The sequence below is a fragment of the Elgaria multicarinata genome, chromosome 6, assembly GCF_023053635.1.
Source record: "Elgaria multicarinata webbii isolate HBS135686 ecotype San Diego chromosome 6, rElgMul1.1.pri, whole genome shotgun sequence".
Taxonomy (NCBI): Eukaryota; Metazoa; Chordata; class Lepidosauria; order Squamata; family Anguidae; genus Elgaria; species Elgaria multicarinata.
This window is the reverse complement of record NC_086176.1, coordinates 103,176,377-103,194,992: the sequence shown is the minus strand read 5'-3', so window position 1 is coordinate 103,194,992 and position 18,616 is coordinate 103,176,377. Positions and strand designations below refer to the sequence as shown.

At 46.4% G+C, this 18,616-nt stretch overlaps 1 protein-coding gene across 2 annotated transcripts in view; it reads left to right on the top strand.

Annotated features, from left to right (window-relative positions):
* Positions 1-271: 271 nt before the first annotated feature.
* Positions 272-18,616, top strand: part of NEDD4L (NEDD4 like E3 ubiquitin protein ligase) — a 289,888-nt gene continuing 271,543 nt past the window's right edge. Inside the window, exon 1 of one of the 2 annotated variants that reach the window (XM_063128205.1) lies at positions 272-776. In XM_063128205.1, the coding sequence (XP_062984275.1) occupies positions 729-776 (48 nt within the window). In that variant the 5' untranslated portion in view covers positions 272-728. The remainder of the gene's footprint in view (positions 777-18,616) is intronic. The other variant, XM_063128204.1, reaches the window with a different exon arrangement.

Sequence of the window (18,616 nt, the reverse complement as noted above, 5' to 3'; positions counted from 1 at the left end):
CTCTCTCTCTCTCTCTCTCTCTCTCTCTCTTCTCCCACCCCAGGGTGGGGGTACAGTAGGGATAGATGACCGGTGTGGGGGGAGAACAAATACAACACGCAACCTAACCAACTAGTTCCTCGAAGCGCCTCCTCCCATTATTGATAACGCCTCCGATTGGCCCCGCCGAGCTTCCCCCTCCCCGCCTCCGCGAGCGGCTGGGGCTCCGCCTCTCCCTCCTCTAGTGTTGGGCAAGGCAGGGGCTTGCTCGTGATTGTGTGCACCGGGCAGGCTTGCGGGCAGCGTCCGTCATCGAATCAGTCAGCCCGGGCGCAGGGCACAAGCAGGAAGGACCTCGAGGCTGCGGGTTCGAATCCCCCCGTGCTGCGCTTGTGTGTTTTCTTCCACTCGCGTCAGGGGGCGTCGGCGGCGACAGGGAAACCACTGGGCTTCCCCCATCTCCTTCCTTCTCTCTCCATTTGCACGCAGCGCTCCCCCCCTCCCCAGCCCCACTTCCCCGGTACTTCTTCCTCTCTGGGGGCGGACGGAAAGAAAGCTCCGGCTCCTCACCTGGATTTTGCTATTGGCGTCGTCGGAGGGCGAGAGCTCGCCGCTTGCCTGGTGGTGCATCGCTGCTTGCGTGGGGAATCCCAGCTCTCCCACCCGCGACCTCTCCTCCTTTTCTCCGTCGGCGGCTTCGCTCCCCCCACCCTCCCCGAGGGACACCCTCTTTGCAAGTCTCCGGATCCATGGCGACTGGGGTGGTGGAGCCGGTCTATGGACTTTCGGAAGAAGAAGTAAGTCCGTTGTTTAGAACAGGGGTGGGGGTGGGGGGGCTGTGCGTTTCATGCATTGTGTGAATCGGGTGTTTCGGATCGTCTCCCCCTCCCAGTCTTTGTTGTTGTGTGTGTGTGTGTGTGTGTGTGTGTCCCGCCTCTCCCTTTATCTACCCGCGACGCTTTCTCCGTAGGATTCCGGTTTGCAAAACGGGGAAGTCCCCCTGGCCCTTCTCCTGGACTTGGTGTGCTGTTGGCGAGAGGAGGGGAAGAAGCGGGGGGGGGGAGGAAAGGAATGGGGGGTGGCGCAAAGCGAGGTTTTCTATCGCAAGGTTGGCTTGCAAAACAGGGCGATGAATGGGCGCTCACCGGGGACGTGATTCCCTTTCTACAAAAGAAGCCTCCCCGCCCCCGACGGTTCTCTCTTTCTGAGACCCCCAGGGCTGGACTTTCCGCTTGATCGCCTAATCTTTATTAGGGGGATCAGGGCGGGATCTTGTAAACAAAGCTGCTCAGAAAGCAAAGCCATCCAAATCTTGAGCTCTATTCCTCGCCTGGTTTCTCCAGTTGGGAGCTTTTTTCTTTTTTTTTGGCGTGTGTGTGGGGGGCGGGGAGAGAAGGAGGGTCCGTAGGTGGTTTCTGTCAGACACCCCCCCCCCTTCAAGGAACTTAGTACACGGGTTTCCGGCTTTGATCCATGGGTCTTTCAAAAATCACAGGTGAAGGAGGGGGCGAGTGGGAGTTGATGGACGGTCCTTTGTAAATAACAGGTTCTGCTTCCTTGCAAAGCCAGGGGCTTAAGAATGAAAGCTAGACGGAGACCTAAGAAAGAGAGAAGGAACAGGTTAGGGAGGGGAGTTAAAACGGGACCAGACTCCCCCCCCTTTTGTTTTGTTGCAAAGGCAGGTGAATTGCGGGACAGGGGATGGAGGGGGAGGCTCCCACCTCTTCCATGTCCTCTCCCCACTCATTGAAATAAAAGATTGGAGCACGAACGACACTGGTATCTCTGTGTTTTACTTGCTAGCATGTGATCCGGGGAAATGTTTTGCATATTTTAAATTTTCTTCCCAGGAATCCGTATCTGCACCACTAGGAAGACGGGTGTACCAGTGAATCATGCCAAAGTAATGATGGGCATCTGTCGCGTGTGGTGTGTGCATGTGTGTGTGTGTTCTTTCACAGGAAGAAAGGATTAAAATATTTCACAAATGTATTTCCTGGAAATATTGAGCCTTTCGCTGCTTTCTGAACGCTTGAGTTCAGAAAGCATCTTTTGGCTGCAAATCTTGCCACCCAAACGTGAGCATTCACTTCAATTGAGGCGGTGGCTGCTCTCCTATGTATCCTTTTGCACGTATGCATGGAAGTGAATGGGGGAATTCCTGCACACAACAGCTGGATTAGGGAAAGGAATGTTTGGTGGCATGTTCCATCAGCAGTGATGGACATCCACCCTCCTTTCAAAGTGGCAAATTCATTTTGAAATGGAAACAACGGCAAAAAAGGGTCACATTTGGGTTTTTTTTTTGAAGTTCTGCTCACCTCCAAATTGGAGAGGAGAAGATGTGAAGGAAAAATCCTCCCCCCCACCATTATCACTATTTCAGCATTTCCTTTCCTTTTTCTTTCTTTTAAAAAATCCCCCCAAAAACGCACACTCCAGACATGCAGCAATGAACCTATGAAGGCGGCTTTGTTTGATCTCAGAGAGCAGCCCCCCCCCCCAAGGCAGTCTTATTAAATCAGTGCTTGACAAGTGGCCATGCCAGGAGAGAGTGAATGGGAGGGAGAGAGGCTGGTACAGGAACTGAGGCAGCAGGCAAGATGCATGACCCGGGGAGGATAGGAGTGGTCTATCTATCCATCTATGGAGGTGATTTCCCAGCCAGCACCCTTTCCTAATCCATAGGGAGGTATTATTGTAGCTTTTGCAGAAACAGAACATGCCTTATGGTCAGTATTATCAGCAGTCGACACTGACTGGCAGCAGTTCTCCAGGGCTTCAGGCAGGATTTTTTTTTTTAATCCCAGCCCTGCTTGGAGATGCTGGGAATTGAACCTGGGACTTTCTGCATGCAAAGCAGGTTCTCTACCTCTGAGCTACAGAGCTTCCCTTTGTGTCCCTTGTCTCCTCTCCATGCTGTTGTCTGTACTCCCTTCCAAGCAGTGATGATGGAGACAAAGTTGTCAGCCCCTGCCTGTTCTCAATCTCCTTCTGAATAGGTATGGAAGTTTGGGTGTAACTCTAACCCGAAAGTGGATGGCGGAGATAGCAGTTGAAGACCCTGGGACTGGAAGGAACCCAAGTATTATAGAGCAGATCTGTGAGCAGGGTGTTGTCTTTTATGCATTATTATTATTATTTATTTATATAGCACCATCAATGTACATGGTGCTGTACAGAGTAAAACAGTAAATAGCAAGACCCTGCCGCATAGGCTTACATTCTATTAAAATAATAATAAAACAATAAGGAGGGGAAGAGAATGCGAACAGGCACAGGGTAGGGTAAACAGGCACTGGGTAGGGTAAAACTAACAGTATAAAGTCAGAACAAAATCAAGTTTTAAAAGCTTTAGGAAAAAGAAAAGTTTTTAGCTGAGCTTTAAAAGCTGTGGTTGAACTTGTAGTTCTCAAATGTTCTGGAAGAGCGTTCCAGGCGTAAGGGGCAGCAGAAGAAAATGGACGAAGCCAAGCAAGGGAAGTAGAGACCCTTCGGCAGGCGAGAAACATGGCATCAGAGGAGTGAAGAGCACGAGTGGGGCAATAGTGTGAGATGAGAGAGGAGAGATAGGAAGGAGCTAGACCGTGAAAAGCTTTGTAGGTCAACAGGAGAAGTTTATATTGGATTCTGAAGTGAATTGGAAGCCAATGAAGAGATTTCAGAAGTGGAGTTACATGGTCAGAGCGGTGAGCCAAGAAGATGATCTGAGCAGCAGAGTGGTGAACAGAAACCAACGGACTGATGTGAGATGTGCATTAGTTCAAAATGATGTGCATTAGTTCAAAATGTGAAAAACATCACGGTTGGAACAAATGTGCCTTTTAAGGATTGTGAAATTGCACTGTAACATAGAGATGACGGTGTCCATGTAGGTTTGGGGTCGCAGTGCCACTTGGAGTTATTTCGGTGAAGAAGGGATGGATGGATAGGCAGGGGAGGATTGGTGGATAATGAAGTTTTAGATAACCAAACTAGTCTTTTGCTCCTTTTATTGGCCCTGTTCAGAAGACACCTTAAACCATGGCTTTAGCCACGGTGATTAAGCCAGAAAGCCGGGCCCTGTTCAGAAGACACCTTAAACTATGGCTTTAACAACAGTGAATAAGGCTTTTTGCCGTAGTCACCATGGTTAAAGCCATGATTTAAGGTGTCTTCTGAATACAGCCTGGCTTTCTGCCTTAACCACCATGGTTAAAGCCATGGTTTAAGATGTCTTCTGAATGGGGCCACTACATACTTGGGTTTTGGTTCTAATTGTACGAATACATAGCAAGCATTTATTAATTGGCAGCAGGAGGCCTACTTGGAGATTAGTCCCATTGAATTCAGTGAGTCTTACTCTCAGGCAATTGGGTTTAGCCTCAAATACTATTTTTGGTCATTTATAATATACTCAGTTGCTACTGGGAGGCTGGTCCCTGTACCTCCCAGGAAGGATGTCAGAGCAAGGGGGTAGGTTAACCTGGCCCCATCTATCAGTTGCTTCTCCAATGCTTGCTTTTCTTTCCCCTGGCCATTCTCCCCCCGCCCCCCTTTTGTATCATGTCTGTTAGTCTCAGCTGGCATATTTTTCAATATAGGTCCAGTGCTTAGAGACAATGTAGGTGCGTTATAACAGCTAACAACATTTAAACCATGTACAGAGTAGTGCTCTCTGTCTCTGCTCTTGAGTTATTTTAGGGAATTGGGGCTGCATAAAACTGCCAGTACTAGATTTTGTTTTGCTTTTAGGTGACAAAATAAATTGTAGGTGCAAGCCATGCAGAGAGTTAGATAAACATTTCTTCTGTACCAGCAGCTAACTTCTTGAACTGCTTGGTGTTTTTCCAGCTCCATGGAGTTCTATTATATGTTTGCAACATTGAAAGGAACAAATCATATAGGTATGTCACATCAATTGAGGGAACAGAAAGCATTTCTGGAATTAGAACAACGTTGGGAAAATACTTCTGGTGACCAGATTCTATGCATGCTGATTCTGAAGTAAACTTCCTTCTTTCTAAGTCTACAGCTGCCTGCCCAATGCGTTGTACTCCAGATTTTTTGGATACAACTACCAGGATTCCTGCCTGTTGGCCATGCTGGCTGGGGCTGATGGGAATTGAAGTCCAAAACATCTGGAGGGCACCAAGTTGGCGATGGCTCATGTATAGAATTTCAGCCCAAAGCTGCAAACTATGCTAATCACCTGGGAGCAAATTACTGTAAGCTAAATGGTATTTACACCCAAGAAAGCACGTTTAGGATTGCATTGCCTAGCTACCTAGCCACTTGATAGGATAGATGCTTCTACTTAGGAATTTAAATTATTATTTTATCCAGCTGTTTGTGCAGGTTCCTAAAGTCTGATGGTTGCAGGTTTCTCAAATTGCTATCAGCCCACAACATTTTCCCAGCTCTGGGGGCGAAAATGAAATTGATTTTGAACCAGGAGACTTGGTTGCATATATAAAATTTCAGTAGCTGGCACTTGTCATTTGCTTCTTGCCCATTGAAGAAAGCTCTCTTAGCTTTTTATGTTTATCTGCACAATCCCCAGCACCAGTTGCTGGGGAACATGGGCAGGAGGGTGCTGTTGTACCATCTCCTGCCTTGTTGGTCCCTGGCCGATGGCTGGTTGACCACTGTGTGAACAGAGTGCTGGACTAGATGGACCCTTGGTCTGATCCAGCAGGGCCCTTGTTATGTTCCTTGGGCAAAGATTGGTTCTGCTAAGAATCTTGTGGGTACCTTTGTGCGTACAAATTTGCTGGTGTTCGTTATTAGCATTATAATCATGATAGATACATTTAAATTATTACATTGTAGAAGAGCCTTTTTGTGCTGGAAACAGTCAGGTTGACTCCCCCTGTCTTTGGGAGCCAGAGGTTATAAACTGGTGGTCCCTAATCCAGGTTGCCCACCTCCTAGCTGCCAACCTAGAGGGGCAAAAGAACTTGCCAACAAGCAAGTCTAAGGCCCCATTCAGACAACAACCTTCAGAGTTGCTCTCCAGGAGAGCTAGTTGATGACCATATGGGTTACTATATTTCTAGCAAATCCCACTGAATACTATGATGCGGGTGGGGGGAGATTAGCAAGCCACCAGAAATTGCTTGGTGGGCTGTGTGCGGCCCACGGGCCATACTTTTTGTACCCCTGGAGTATAGGATTGGTCACTACATTTTAGCAGGTGCATTAGAGGCTGACATTCGGAAGAGTCACTATGACTAGGCAAAAGCAGAAGCTTGTTGACTAGAGAGCCACTGGGCCTTTTCAGATGACACACTAAGCCATAGTTAGGCTGCTAACCCTTTTGCAGTGAGTGGTTAGTGAGTGTGTTTATACCAGCAGTCCCTCAACCTGGTGCCCTCCCAGCACCCATGTATTTCTCAAGGAGTTACTGAGAAACAGTGCATGCTTCTCTGTGTTGTCTGTATTCCCCCCAACACCATAGTATATTTTGTTGGAGAACGAGATGCATTTACAGTTAGGGATGTTGGCCAGAAGTCGACCTGATACTTGGCACAAAAGGAAATGTGTCTTATCAGCCCTTGCTTGGGGTAAGTCAGTACAATGGTGCAGGCTGCCCTTCGTAGGAACAGCAAAGAGTCTTGTGGCACCTTATAAGCAAACAAGAAAGAGTGCACGGCTCGTTTGAGTTTTCTGCAACAGAGTGAGGAACAAGAGAGGACACTGTAAACATAATGGCCTTGTTCAGACAACACGCTAAACCATGCTGCTTAACCACAAAATGGTTAAGGGAATGCAATGCATTGTATTCTCTTAACCATTTTGTGGTTAAGCAACATGCTTTAGCGTGTTGTCTGAACCAGGCCATTAACAAGGAAAAGAGAATAGACTGGTTGGAGTGTCAGCTGGGAGAGTTGTTGACTGCCTAGGATGGGGGAAGGCAATCCTGTGCCTTCCAGTTGTTCTGGGCTACAATTCTTAAAACCTCTGATGATTAGCCATGCAGAGTTGGCCATACTGGACTGTAACATCCAACACGTCTGGAGGACGCCATGTTGGGGAAGGCTGGATTCAAGATACTTTTCAGTGAATGGATAATCGTTCGTTGCAATTAAGCAGCTGTGTCACTTTGTTCTAACCAGACGGAAAGATCGTGCGTCTGTGTATGTATATATGTGGGTGTAGAGAGCTGCTTAGTTCATAATTCCCAGAATAAGTTGATGATTTGATGCATGATGAAGGGAGGGAGACAGCATTTACAGAACTTTGATGGGGAATGGATCACCCATACATGTTCTCATCCTATGGTCTGTGTGCAAAGACGTTCATTCCAAATACAGTCCTGGCAACTTTGTGGGGGCACAACTGAACACTGCAAAGAAATTGGGGCCCTCAAGAAAACCGTGTCCCTTTGAGCCTCTCCTTTCCATACAACATCTAGTACAACTTGCCCCCTGTCCTGACTTAGCCTGCTTGGCAGCACTGGTTACTGTGCCAGCAGGAAACGCATAGCATAAAGGATAATGGGGGAACATGGTATGTTGTATTTGCCCCTAGACTGTCTATTGATACATAGCTGCTGTTTTTTTAGGCAGCAGTCCTGCGTTTCTTTAACAATTAGTTCCATCCTGGATTGCCTGGGGAAAAAATCCAGAAGGTGTTCTGCAATCTCATGATTGGCTGGCATGTCTCCTGGATTTATTGACTCTGAATTAGATGAATTCCTCTGTTGTTGTTCTAGCAGTTCATTGTCCCAATTTTCTATTGTGTCAGGAGTTGTGAACAGCCCCAGGAAGGTTTCTTTTACCGAATTCCCTGTTCTTGGTCTGCTATGGTCTTTTCCTAAGCTGAAAACAGTGAAAACTCTTGTCTGTGTTTTCAGGAGTTCCCTGTAACACCTCTACCAGAGTATGGAGGCCAAGTGGATCCTCATGTTAGAGGGTGGTTTTTTTTTAGCAGTTTTGATTGTTGCTTTTAAGACAAGGCTGTTTGGTAACATCAGCCTTCCAGGGGCTCTAATGTTGATCTGTTGCCTTCTGGGAACAGTCTCGTTCTGATGATGTGCAAGCTCCTAGAGATGTGAAGGCTCAGGAAAAAAAATTGGGGGAAAAACAAACATTTTGAGGGGTGGTATGGGACAATTTTCCCCAGGATTTTTGGAAAATTGGGGGGAAATGGGATTTTTCCTGTCCCCTCCCCACCAACAAGCTTTCATATCTCTACAAGCTACGTAGATGTTCAGGCCTTGGCATGGTTATGAGACTGTCTCCCACACTGTAAAGAGTATATGCTTTGAATGGAGAAGTTCCTAGGTTCAATACCTGGTAGCGGCTGATTGGAAAGCCATCCAGGAGAGCTACCACCAGTTGCAGAATCTACTGGGCGAGATGGATAAATACTTTGACCAGCTATTCCTGCGTCCTGAAGATCCCTCCAATCTGCTGGATGCACCGTCCTCCCTGTCCTTCCTCATTTCAAATGAGAGCAAAAGTGCTCAGTACAGATGCATTTATGGGTCTGATTCCTCGTCCCCTTGCCCTAGTGCTGTTGCGTTCATGTGTTGCTTGTGGGTTTCGCATTACCTACTGCTTGGCCACTGTGAGAACAGAGTGCTGGACTGGATGGACCCTTGGTCTGATCCAGCAGGGCTCTTCTTTTGCTCTTATTGGGGTGTGTGATGCTTTTCCTGAAGTGTCATTAAAACACTTCCCAGTTCATGGAGGCATATGTATCCTGTATTTTAACTTTCCGTTCCCAAAAACTTGTTAGTGGCTCTAAAAAAAATAAAAGAGAAATAAGAGTGCAAAACTGTTTTTGTTGGCCTTGTTACTCGACATGTGCCACTGCCAGATGCTGTGTAAGAGTGAAAGGAAAGCATGGGAGGTCCTCATATTTTAGGTTTTTTGCAAGAGGAAGTGAATGCGAAGAACTTATTCCATTATGATTTAACCTCAGTTTTATTACATCTGAGGGGCAGGGGGGGACAATGTGTGTGAACATTCTGGTATTTTTACTAGAAAACGTAAGCTTGTGACAGCCAGTTCTGTTCTTGTTCCCTTTCTGATTCCACACAGCTTTGCCGTGGTGTGGCTTTGGCAGCATTGAAGCTGATGCACTATCTTGAGTTGCTATGCTACTGCAATACTCTAAGGCAGGGGTGGACAACTTGTAACCCTTCAGATACTTTGGCCTACAACTCTCGAATGTCCCTCACTGTTGGCTATGTTGGCAACACTGATGGGAGTTGTATGCCCAAAACATCTGGAGGATCACATGTTGCGCACTCCTTCCTTAAGGCAGCCTTCCCCAGACCTCCAAATGTGTTGGACTATAAATCCCAGCATCCCCTAGCCAACCCTAAGATGTAGTAGCATACCTGTGTCACGCTGCCATGCCTGATGTTGTACCAGTTCAAAGGGCCACTTGCATCTGTTATATTGGGCCTGTTCAGCCATAGTGAGGCTGCTAACCCCTTTGCCAGCAATGGTTGATGAGTGTGTTTAAAACATGATTATGTAGCTACCATGATTAGGAATGGTTCACATGACATGCTATGTCATAGTTCACATGATACCTTGAGCCATAATGTTTAGCTCAAAATGCTTAACCACCATGGCTTGGCATGTTGTGTGAACCAGATCTGTGTCTCTGTGTGCCTTGTGCAGTGGACTGGAGGCTCAGGTTGATAGTTCGTGAACTTTAGCAGGTTCGGTGTTACAATCTCCTGAGTTGCTTTGTGACGCAGCTTATTCAGGTACCTGGCATGTGCAAAATCCTTATGCTGTTGCCAATGCCTGAGGCTACAACTGAATGCTGGATAAGTAACAGTTACTAATGAACTCTGTCACACTAATGTAGGTATAGGGCAGGGCTGTTCCTGCGGTTGGTATCACAGATCAATTGTGCCCCAACCGATTCTTAGTGTACCACGGGAGAAGTCTAAATACCTACGGTTTGCAGCCTGTAGCGTGTCACCTGTTCATGGGAATGTCTATGGCAGGGGTGGGGAGTTAATATGACAGTTGCTCCTTGTCTAGTTCTTCTCCCTGAATACAAAGCTATGCAGGGAATTTTATTTATTTATCCTGACTTCCCCCCACTCTTTCAAGGAACTCAAGGGAACTTACTTAATCCTCCTTCTCCCCATTATATTGTGAGGTACGCTGAGGCTGAGAGTTGGTGACTGGCCCTAAGTCATCCAGTGAGCTTCCATGGCAGAGTGGAGACTAGAACCAGGATCTCCTGAAGTCATGGTTCAACACTCTAACCACTATTCACACTGGCTCTCAAGGTGATGTCAGGGCTTGCACAGCTCCAGCCTACCCCAGCCAGCCATGAGGGACATGTGTCTGAGACTCCCTTAGTGCACAAAGTGCTGGGAGAGTCTTGTCAGAGTGAAAGCCTTGTGTCCTTTTTGGGGCTCAGTGAGGAGAAGTGGAGATCAGAAGGACCATTGGAGTTGGGGTGGATGGAAATGGCAAAAAGTGCAGCTCCAGTTGAGGTGTCCGATGCCACCATCTGCCCAATTTTGTGGGATCAGTTCCAGTTATTGCGGCCTGATGATGTAGACAAGGTGCTTGCAGCAGTGCGACCGACCACTTGCCCTCTCGATCCCTGTCCCTCCTGGCTTATAAAAGCAAGCCGAGGGGGTCTGACTGGGTGGGTCCAGGGGGTGATAAATGCTTCCCTCCAGGAAGGGGTGGTCCCTGCTGTCCTTAAGGAGGCAGTAGTGCGACAACTCCTGAAGAAGCCCACACTGGATCCGATGGTATTAGGCAACTACCGCCCAGTTGCTAACACTCCTTTTTTAGGGAAGGTACTTGAGAGGGTTGTGGCGGAGCAACTGCAGGCACTCTTGGAGGATACTGATTATCTAGATCCATTCCAGTCTGGGTTCCGATCTGGTTACAGGACTGAATCAGCCTTGGTCGCCCTGATGGATGACCTTTATCGAGAGAGGGACAGGGGGAATGCAACCCTGTTAATCCTGCTCGATCTCTCGGCGGCTTTTGATACCATTGACCATGGTATCCTCCTGGATTGACTCTGTGGGATGGGCATCGGAGGCACTGTTTTACAGTGGTTCCGGTCCTACCTACAGGGTCGTTTTCAGAGAGTAGCATTGGGTGACCAGTCCTCGACCTCCTGGCAATTGAGCTATGGAGTGCCGCAGGGCACCATCTTGTCCCCAATGTTATTTAACATCTATATGAAGCCGTTGGGAGCGGTCATTAGGGGATTTGGAGCTAAATGCCATCAATACGCTGATGACACGCAGCTCTACCTCCCTGTGACAACTGAATCAGGTGAGGCTGTGCAAGTCCTGGACCAGTGCCTAGACTCAGTAATGGGCTGGATGAGGGCCAATAAACTGAGACTAAATCCTGGCAAGACGGAAGCCCTGTGGGTGAGTGGTTCCCGAGTCCGGGAGACAGGCTCATTGCCTGTTCTGGATGGGGTTGCTCTGCCTCTGAAAGAACAGGTTTGTAGTTTGGGGGTACTCTTAGACCCATTTCTGTCGTTGGAGGCTCAAGTAGCTGCCACGGCTTGGAGTGCCTTTTACCATCTTCGGTTGGTTCGCCAACTACGGCCTCTCCTGGACAGGGATAGCTTGACCACGGTGGTACAGGCATTGGTAACCTCAAGATTGGATTACTGCAATGCGCTCTATGTGGGGCTGCCCTTGAAGCTGCTCCGGAAGCTGGAGCTAGTGCAGAATGCTGCAGCTCGGCTGTTGTCTGGAGCTGCCCCTTTCCAGCATGTAACTCCTCTGCTGAGGGAACTGCACTGGCTGCCTATTCGCTACCGGGCCAGGTTTAAGGTTCTTGTACTTGTGTACAAAGCCCTAAACAACTTGGGACCAGGATACCTGAGAGAGCGCCTTCTCCCTTACCAACCTGCCCGGTCACTGAGGTCATCCGAGGGCCTGCTCCTGGTGGTTCCACCTAGATCCATCCTCCGATTGGAATCCACCAGGGGAAGAGCCTTCAGCTTGGTGGCGCCCCTCCTGTGGAATTCCCTGCCTCTGGAGGTCAGACAGGCGCCAACCTTGTACTCCTTTCGGCGCCTCCTGAAAACATCTTTATTCCAAGAAGCCTTTCTTTAACATGCAGCCTTGGATTTCTGTGTTGTTGTTGTTTTGCTTCTTTTTAAATTTTGTTTTAACTGTTTTATTCTGTTTTTATTTTCATTTTACCTTGTACACCGCTCTGAAATTTTTTCAATGAGGAGCGGTATATAAATATTCTAAATAAATAAATAAATAAATAAATACTGAAAGAGGGGAAGTGTTTGGGTTAGGGAAATAGCGGCAAAAAGGGCTACCTGGAAGATGGGGGTCTCTTGTGGTGCCTGCCAGATTTTTATTTGATTTTTAAAAATACTTTTACATTTTTAAAAAAACAGATTGGGAGGATGTTATGGTGCAAAGTGAAGTGCCTGTCCTCCAGCACAACTTTGACTTCCAAGAATGTCCCCTGTGAGCCTCAGAGCCATGCTTATAAAATAAAAATGATGGGGGGGCTGCAGCTCAGAAGTTGGTTTTGAAGTGCGCCCAGCCATCCAGAAAAAAAAGATGGTTTTGCTTGCATCTGTGTTCCTTGGTAAAAGGGTATCTTTATCATAACCAGACACAGTTTGCAAACTCTGATATGTTACATATTTCCATGTAAACATAAAATATTTTCCACAGTGACCTGCTTGACACAGCTATGATTTGGGCTGGAAAAATTCTGGGGTCACTTCTGGGGCAGTTTTAATGTTTTATTTATTTTCATGTCTCTGTCTGATTACAGTAAATCACAAATGTGTGTGGTGGGGGCCCTGTTGGCACATAGGAAAGTTAAAATATTTGTTTTCAGTAACAAGGTGCCTGTCAGTTCAGTACCTAAAGATATGCAGATGCCTAAAGACTAGATTCTGGCACATAGGACTGCTAAAAAAACCCAAACAAAAACCGGTTGTGAAGGCATAGAATTGTTATAACTTATTGTCAGTCTTTTTAGGGGAAGGACTGTAATAGTGAGGGGGTACTTCACTTAGGCCTCAAGTCCTAAGTGGGTTCAATCGGCCCAGCCCGTGCTGAATGAGGGGGAAAATGAGGCTAAATTTTTAGATTATGCTTGATTGATATTCATCCACACTTATTTCACTGTATCTGTGAAAAGTGCCTAGATGGAAGAGGAAAAGCAACATGAGTTGCTTTCCTCTAAAGGGGAGAGAGAAGGATTGTACATGTGCAGGAAACTCTAGGACAGGGATTCACAACCTTTCTGGGTCAGTGAGTCCATTTGGAATTTTGAGAAAGTGTTGTGGGCAGTCTCACAAAATGGCTGCCATAGTAGGGGGTTTCCCCTTTATAAAACAGCTGCCACAGTGAAAATGCTGGTCACAAAACACTTCTCCGAAGGCCAAGACATGAGGCGAAAAGCAGTGAGGGGAAAAGCAAAGCAACTTGCTCAAAATCCCAAGTACAAGACAGTGGTGAGAGGGTTGAGCTCCAAAACGCAATGCTACTCTTTCCAATCCAAATAAAGATGGTGCTGGAGGTTGCCATTGTACTTTGCAATACACTAGGCTCCCAGTTTAAAGAACCAATAAAAACAATCTTAAGAAATAGACTCATCTCTGGGACTTTTAGAGACAGAGAGCCATGTGTCTTCTGGTGTGGCATGCTCCCACAAGAACTACAAGTCCTAGAGTTCCTTGGTTCCTGCTGGATTTCCCTTGTATATAGGCAAGGGAACACGGCAGGGTGTGGCTGCATGTAGGAGGATCAAGTACCAAATGGGAGCCAGTGGCACTGATGGGAGTTACAGGAACAAAGGCATATGTGATTCAACGGATTGGGCGTCTCATTTCCAGAGTGTGTAGAAGGGACTTGTGCTACGTCCCAGAGACAGTATACAGGATTTGAAGGACATTTGTCACTTATGTATAATTAAAATACATACATGTTGGACTCCCATGTCTGCCTATGAATACAAATCAGGCAGTTAGAAATGGAATGATCTTAAGCAAAGGTTACTGAAGAAGCTAAAGGATTCAAGGGCCATTTGAGCCCAGAAAAATTGTATTCAGGCACTTCAGGAGGGACGGATGAGCAAGGAAGTGTAGAGAAATTGCACTACTGTACAGGTCAACAAATGGTCCTACCTTACTATGCCGGTAGAGGGATTTTTTAAGTGTTTGGGGTAAAGACACTAACCTCCCTCTACACATCTGCTTAGCTTTGCTATTTGGTGATTGTTTATAGGACTAGTGTTGCATGTATTGTCTGTGTATCGCTCTCACTTTCCCCAGCCATTATGCAAAGCTTTCCTTGCGGATAATGAATGCAAGATTATTCTGTCTTTGATCAAGATTCCCATCTTGTGAGGAAGAACATCCTTTTCTAGTTGCATTCACTTAATAAACAAATGGCAAAATTGTAAGTGTCAAGGATGCGAGTGATTATGTATAATAGTGCTTATTCTCTTGCTGTGGCATAATAACAAAATTACTAGTTTGTAGTTGTCTCCAAAGTACAGTAATTCTGGATTTTTACAAAGGCTTTAAAAATCTCTGCTTTTAATGAGCAATCAGCACTTGTTTCTTACCAACCACATACGTACAATGTACAGTAAAACATTGTTTATGCAGCCGTCTTCTAATCTGGATCCACAATATCACTTGGTGCTCTGTATAACATTTAATCAGGCCCACTTTTATGCCGAATGTCCCTAAGTTATGGATTAATTTAATAAAATCAGACAAGTCCTGAAAATGGCTAACTTCTGTAATGTTCTGGGACACTATATTATTGAGAATCCGGGGTAGGCTGACCAGGTGTCTTTGGCTGTTTTTGGACTACAACTCTCAGAATCCTTGACCATTGGCAATGTTGGCTGGGGCTTATGGGAGTTGGAGTCCAAAACATCTGGAGAACACCAAGTTATCTCCAGATAGTTTGGGGACCAGAACCATCTTAAACACCTCTTGATTGGTCAGTTTCTATAAGAATAACTCAGCAGTGTATGGAATGTAGGTACTCTGATAATAGGAGGGTATCTTTTTGGAGTGATAATGTGATGCTTGCTTACTTACTGAAAGTTAACTTATTCTGCTTTAGCTACATAATGGGGGCTGCCCAGTGCAGATAAGAGAGTGCTGTCAGTGGAGGCAGTAATGAGAGGGGCCTCCCCACAGAGTCACCATGCCAGGCACCCCTAATTGCCCATAGATATGTCTCCCAGAAGAGAAACAGGAGGGAGAAGGTGGTTTTGCACTTGTGTTCTGTTTGTGAGCTTCCTGTTGGGGCATCTGCTTGGCCCCAGCATGCTTGCTAGATAGCCCTTTGCTCTGATCCGACACAACTCTTAACGTTCTGAAGTGAGAACATAAGTGCCATGCTGGATCAGACTGAGGGTCCATCTAGTCCAGCACTTCGTTCACACAGTGGCCAACCAGCTGTCGACCAGAGACCAACAAAGCAAGACATGATGCAGCAGCAGCCTCCCACCCATGTTCCTCAGCAACTGGTGCACACAGGTTTACTGCCTCGGATACTGGAGGTAGCACATAGCCATCAGGACTAGTAGCCATTGATTGCCTTCTCCTCCAGGAATCTATCCAACCCCCTTTTAAAGCCATCCGAATTGGTGGCCATCACTCCATCTTGTGATAGTGAATTCCATAGTTTAACTATGCGCTGTGTGAGGAATGTGGATGAACAACATTAGGACTTGGCACCTGGGTATGTGAGTACTTGCCAGTCTCTCTTCCCCCCCCCCTTTCTTAAAGTGGCCCTCTGGCAAGACCCATTCCTAATGATGGTTGTTTGTTTTTTTACTTGTCTGTGTTAGCATTTCTTAACCTGCTGCATTTTGAAAGCTGAGGGGTTGTGTCGGTGAACAAGGCTGACGTTTTCAGCTTTTATTAGATATAAAATACTTTAAACTTTGGTTTCCAAGCTGAGATGAGTGTGCATTTTTATTTATAGCTGCTTACATGTTGCTAACTCCTGCGATGGCTTCTTCTGCATCTTTGTTTCTGGTGCTTGAGGTCTTCGCTTATTTCAGTGATTTCGCATAGGAATGCTGCTAGGCAACCCCATCATAATGTTATATATACATATCTATAATGACAAATGTCAAGGTACGTTTTTGTAAACCGAGCTTTCTATTTTCAGCATTATTATTTTATACTTTCTTTAGCTGCCATGTTTTTTCTCCTCCTTTCTTTTTTCTAAAGAAATATAAATGAAAGGTTTTGTGTTCCGACTAGGATGCATGCCAGAAGACAGGAATACTGTTGCCTTTGCTGTGTTGCAGGCACAGTTTAGCAAGCCAAGCTGATAGAGCTTCCATGATAAAAGCATATAAGAAAGGAGTTCAGTTTCACCTGCTGCTGTGAGGATTAATTTCTGGAACCATTTAGCCCTGCCTTGTATTTAACAACTTCCTTGGTAGCCATAGGCGACCAGAAACTCCGTGCAGGTGAGTGAGCAGGGTAGCGGAAGAAGGATGGATCGCGCTCTTCCTGCTGCCCAGCCTGCATGGTTTATGTGCTGTCCGCGGAGGAAGGGAAGCCTTTTCCTCCATGAGCAGCACAGAAATGTACCAGGGTGGCAGAATAGGAACAGATTTCTCCTTCCCTTGTTGGCTTGGTGAAGGCATGTTTTTCTGTCAGCCTGCATTTCCATGTAGACGTACGTACGTATGTGTGTGTGAGAGAGAAAAAGCAAAATCCCTTTTTTCGCTAAGAGATGGTTCAGTTGTAAAACAAAATCATGGTTCGACATTATGGCTGCATTTGGATGTACATAAGAAGAGCCCCACTGGATCAGACCAAAGGTCCATCTAGTCCAGCATTCTGTTCACACAGTGTCCAACCAGGTGTCGACCAGGGACCCACAAGCAGGACACATGGGCAACAGCACCTACTGCCCATGTTCCCCAGCAACTGGTTTATATAGGCTTGCTGCCTCGGATCATAGAATCATAGAATAGTAGAGTTGGAAGGGGCCTATAAGGCCATCGAGTCCAACCCCCGGCTCAATGCAGAAATCCACCCTAAAGCATATATGACAGAGGGTTGTCCAGCTGCCTCTTGAATGCCTCCAGTGTGGGAGAGCCCAAAACCTCCCTAGGTAACTGGTTCCATTGTCGTACTGCTCTAACAGTCAGGAAGTTTTTCCTGATGTCCAGCCAGAATCTGGCTTCCTGTAACTTGAGCCCGTTATTCCGTGTCCTGCACTCTGGGAGGACCGAGAAGAGATCCTGGCCCTCCTCTGTGTGACAACCTTTTAAGTATTTGAAGAGTGTTATCATGTCTCCCCTCAATCATCTCTTCTCCAGGCTAAACATGCCCAGATATGTAATACTAAGCCATAATTTAGGACTATATGAACAAGACTCAGGGTCTTGTTCTCCCCCCTTCTGCTCTCCCCCAGCATGGTTGTGAGAAGGACATCAGAAGCACCTCCTTCCATTTTCAGAATTTGTCATTATGTCTTAATCAGGACGAACTGGTTAGTCGTAACTGCGGTTTGTCTAAATCAACCCAACATTGAACTGGGCTTATGATCCTGACTTGTTTGGCTAAACTGCAGTTAAATCTAACTCTGATTCTCAATTTGGATGAAATTACAAGTTCAGATGAGTTGAAGATGGAAGCAGATGCCTCCAGTCTCCCAGGGGCAGGTTTGTGCATATGTCACTAAACCATGGCTTAGTGTTATGTCTGAACCATGCCTATGTAAACAAGGCTGTGCCCACCCCCCACCCCCAGCAGAGGAATTCCTCCTCTCCATTCTGATTTGCAGAGATGTCCAATTCCCAGTAATCTTGAAAATAATGGCATAAAGACCCCATTTCCCCACTGGGATTTTAAGGATTTGTTTGTTATTTAAACTCTGCCCTTCAACATATTTCTTAGGACAGCTTTTGTTTTTCCGAAAGAAATTGGTAAGAACTGGGAAAGCATTTCTTTTGGGTTGTATCCAGTGGTGTCATTCTGCTTGTGCAAAATGTGCACTACAACAAAAATCTTGGGATGGATCCAATAAGTCCCATTGATTTCAGTGGGCCTACTCTATGTATGATTATGTTTGGATCCAACCTCTTGTTCTTCTTTCTTTATAAATATGTTAATTTAAAAATAACAGTAAAAAAAACCCAGTGAACTTTTAGCCTTTTTTGGACAAAAATAGTACAAGGCGGAATTTGGGGGGGGACATTCTTAAATAGAGCATTATGGGCTCTATATGAAGAGTGAAAACCTGCCCCTGACCAATGTATCTTTAAATTAAGCAATGGGGAGAGGTATCCCATGGCTCCTAGAAAGCACCTGGGGGGATAGGATAGTTCAGTTTCCTAAATCAGAGGTCAGAGTTGAGCTCCCCTACCCATCACAGCTGGTGTGAAGAGAACCATGCTGACTTTCTCTCTGAAGTTGCAAAAGCAACCTCAGAAGAGGAAGGAAAGGGGGCGGTTCTGCGGACAGGCACTGGGAGAGGGGGGAATGTGAGCTACACCCAGCCCCTCCCCCTCCACAGAGCCTTAGCTAGACGGGCAAAAGCACCCATCTAACAAAAATGCAGGCCAGGAAAAGCAATTTTTGCCTCTGCATCCTCCTGTTTTGCATCAGATGCCTGTCAGCCTCCAACATAGGATTGCGCCCTAAGGGTACAATCCTGTGTATC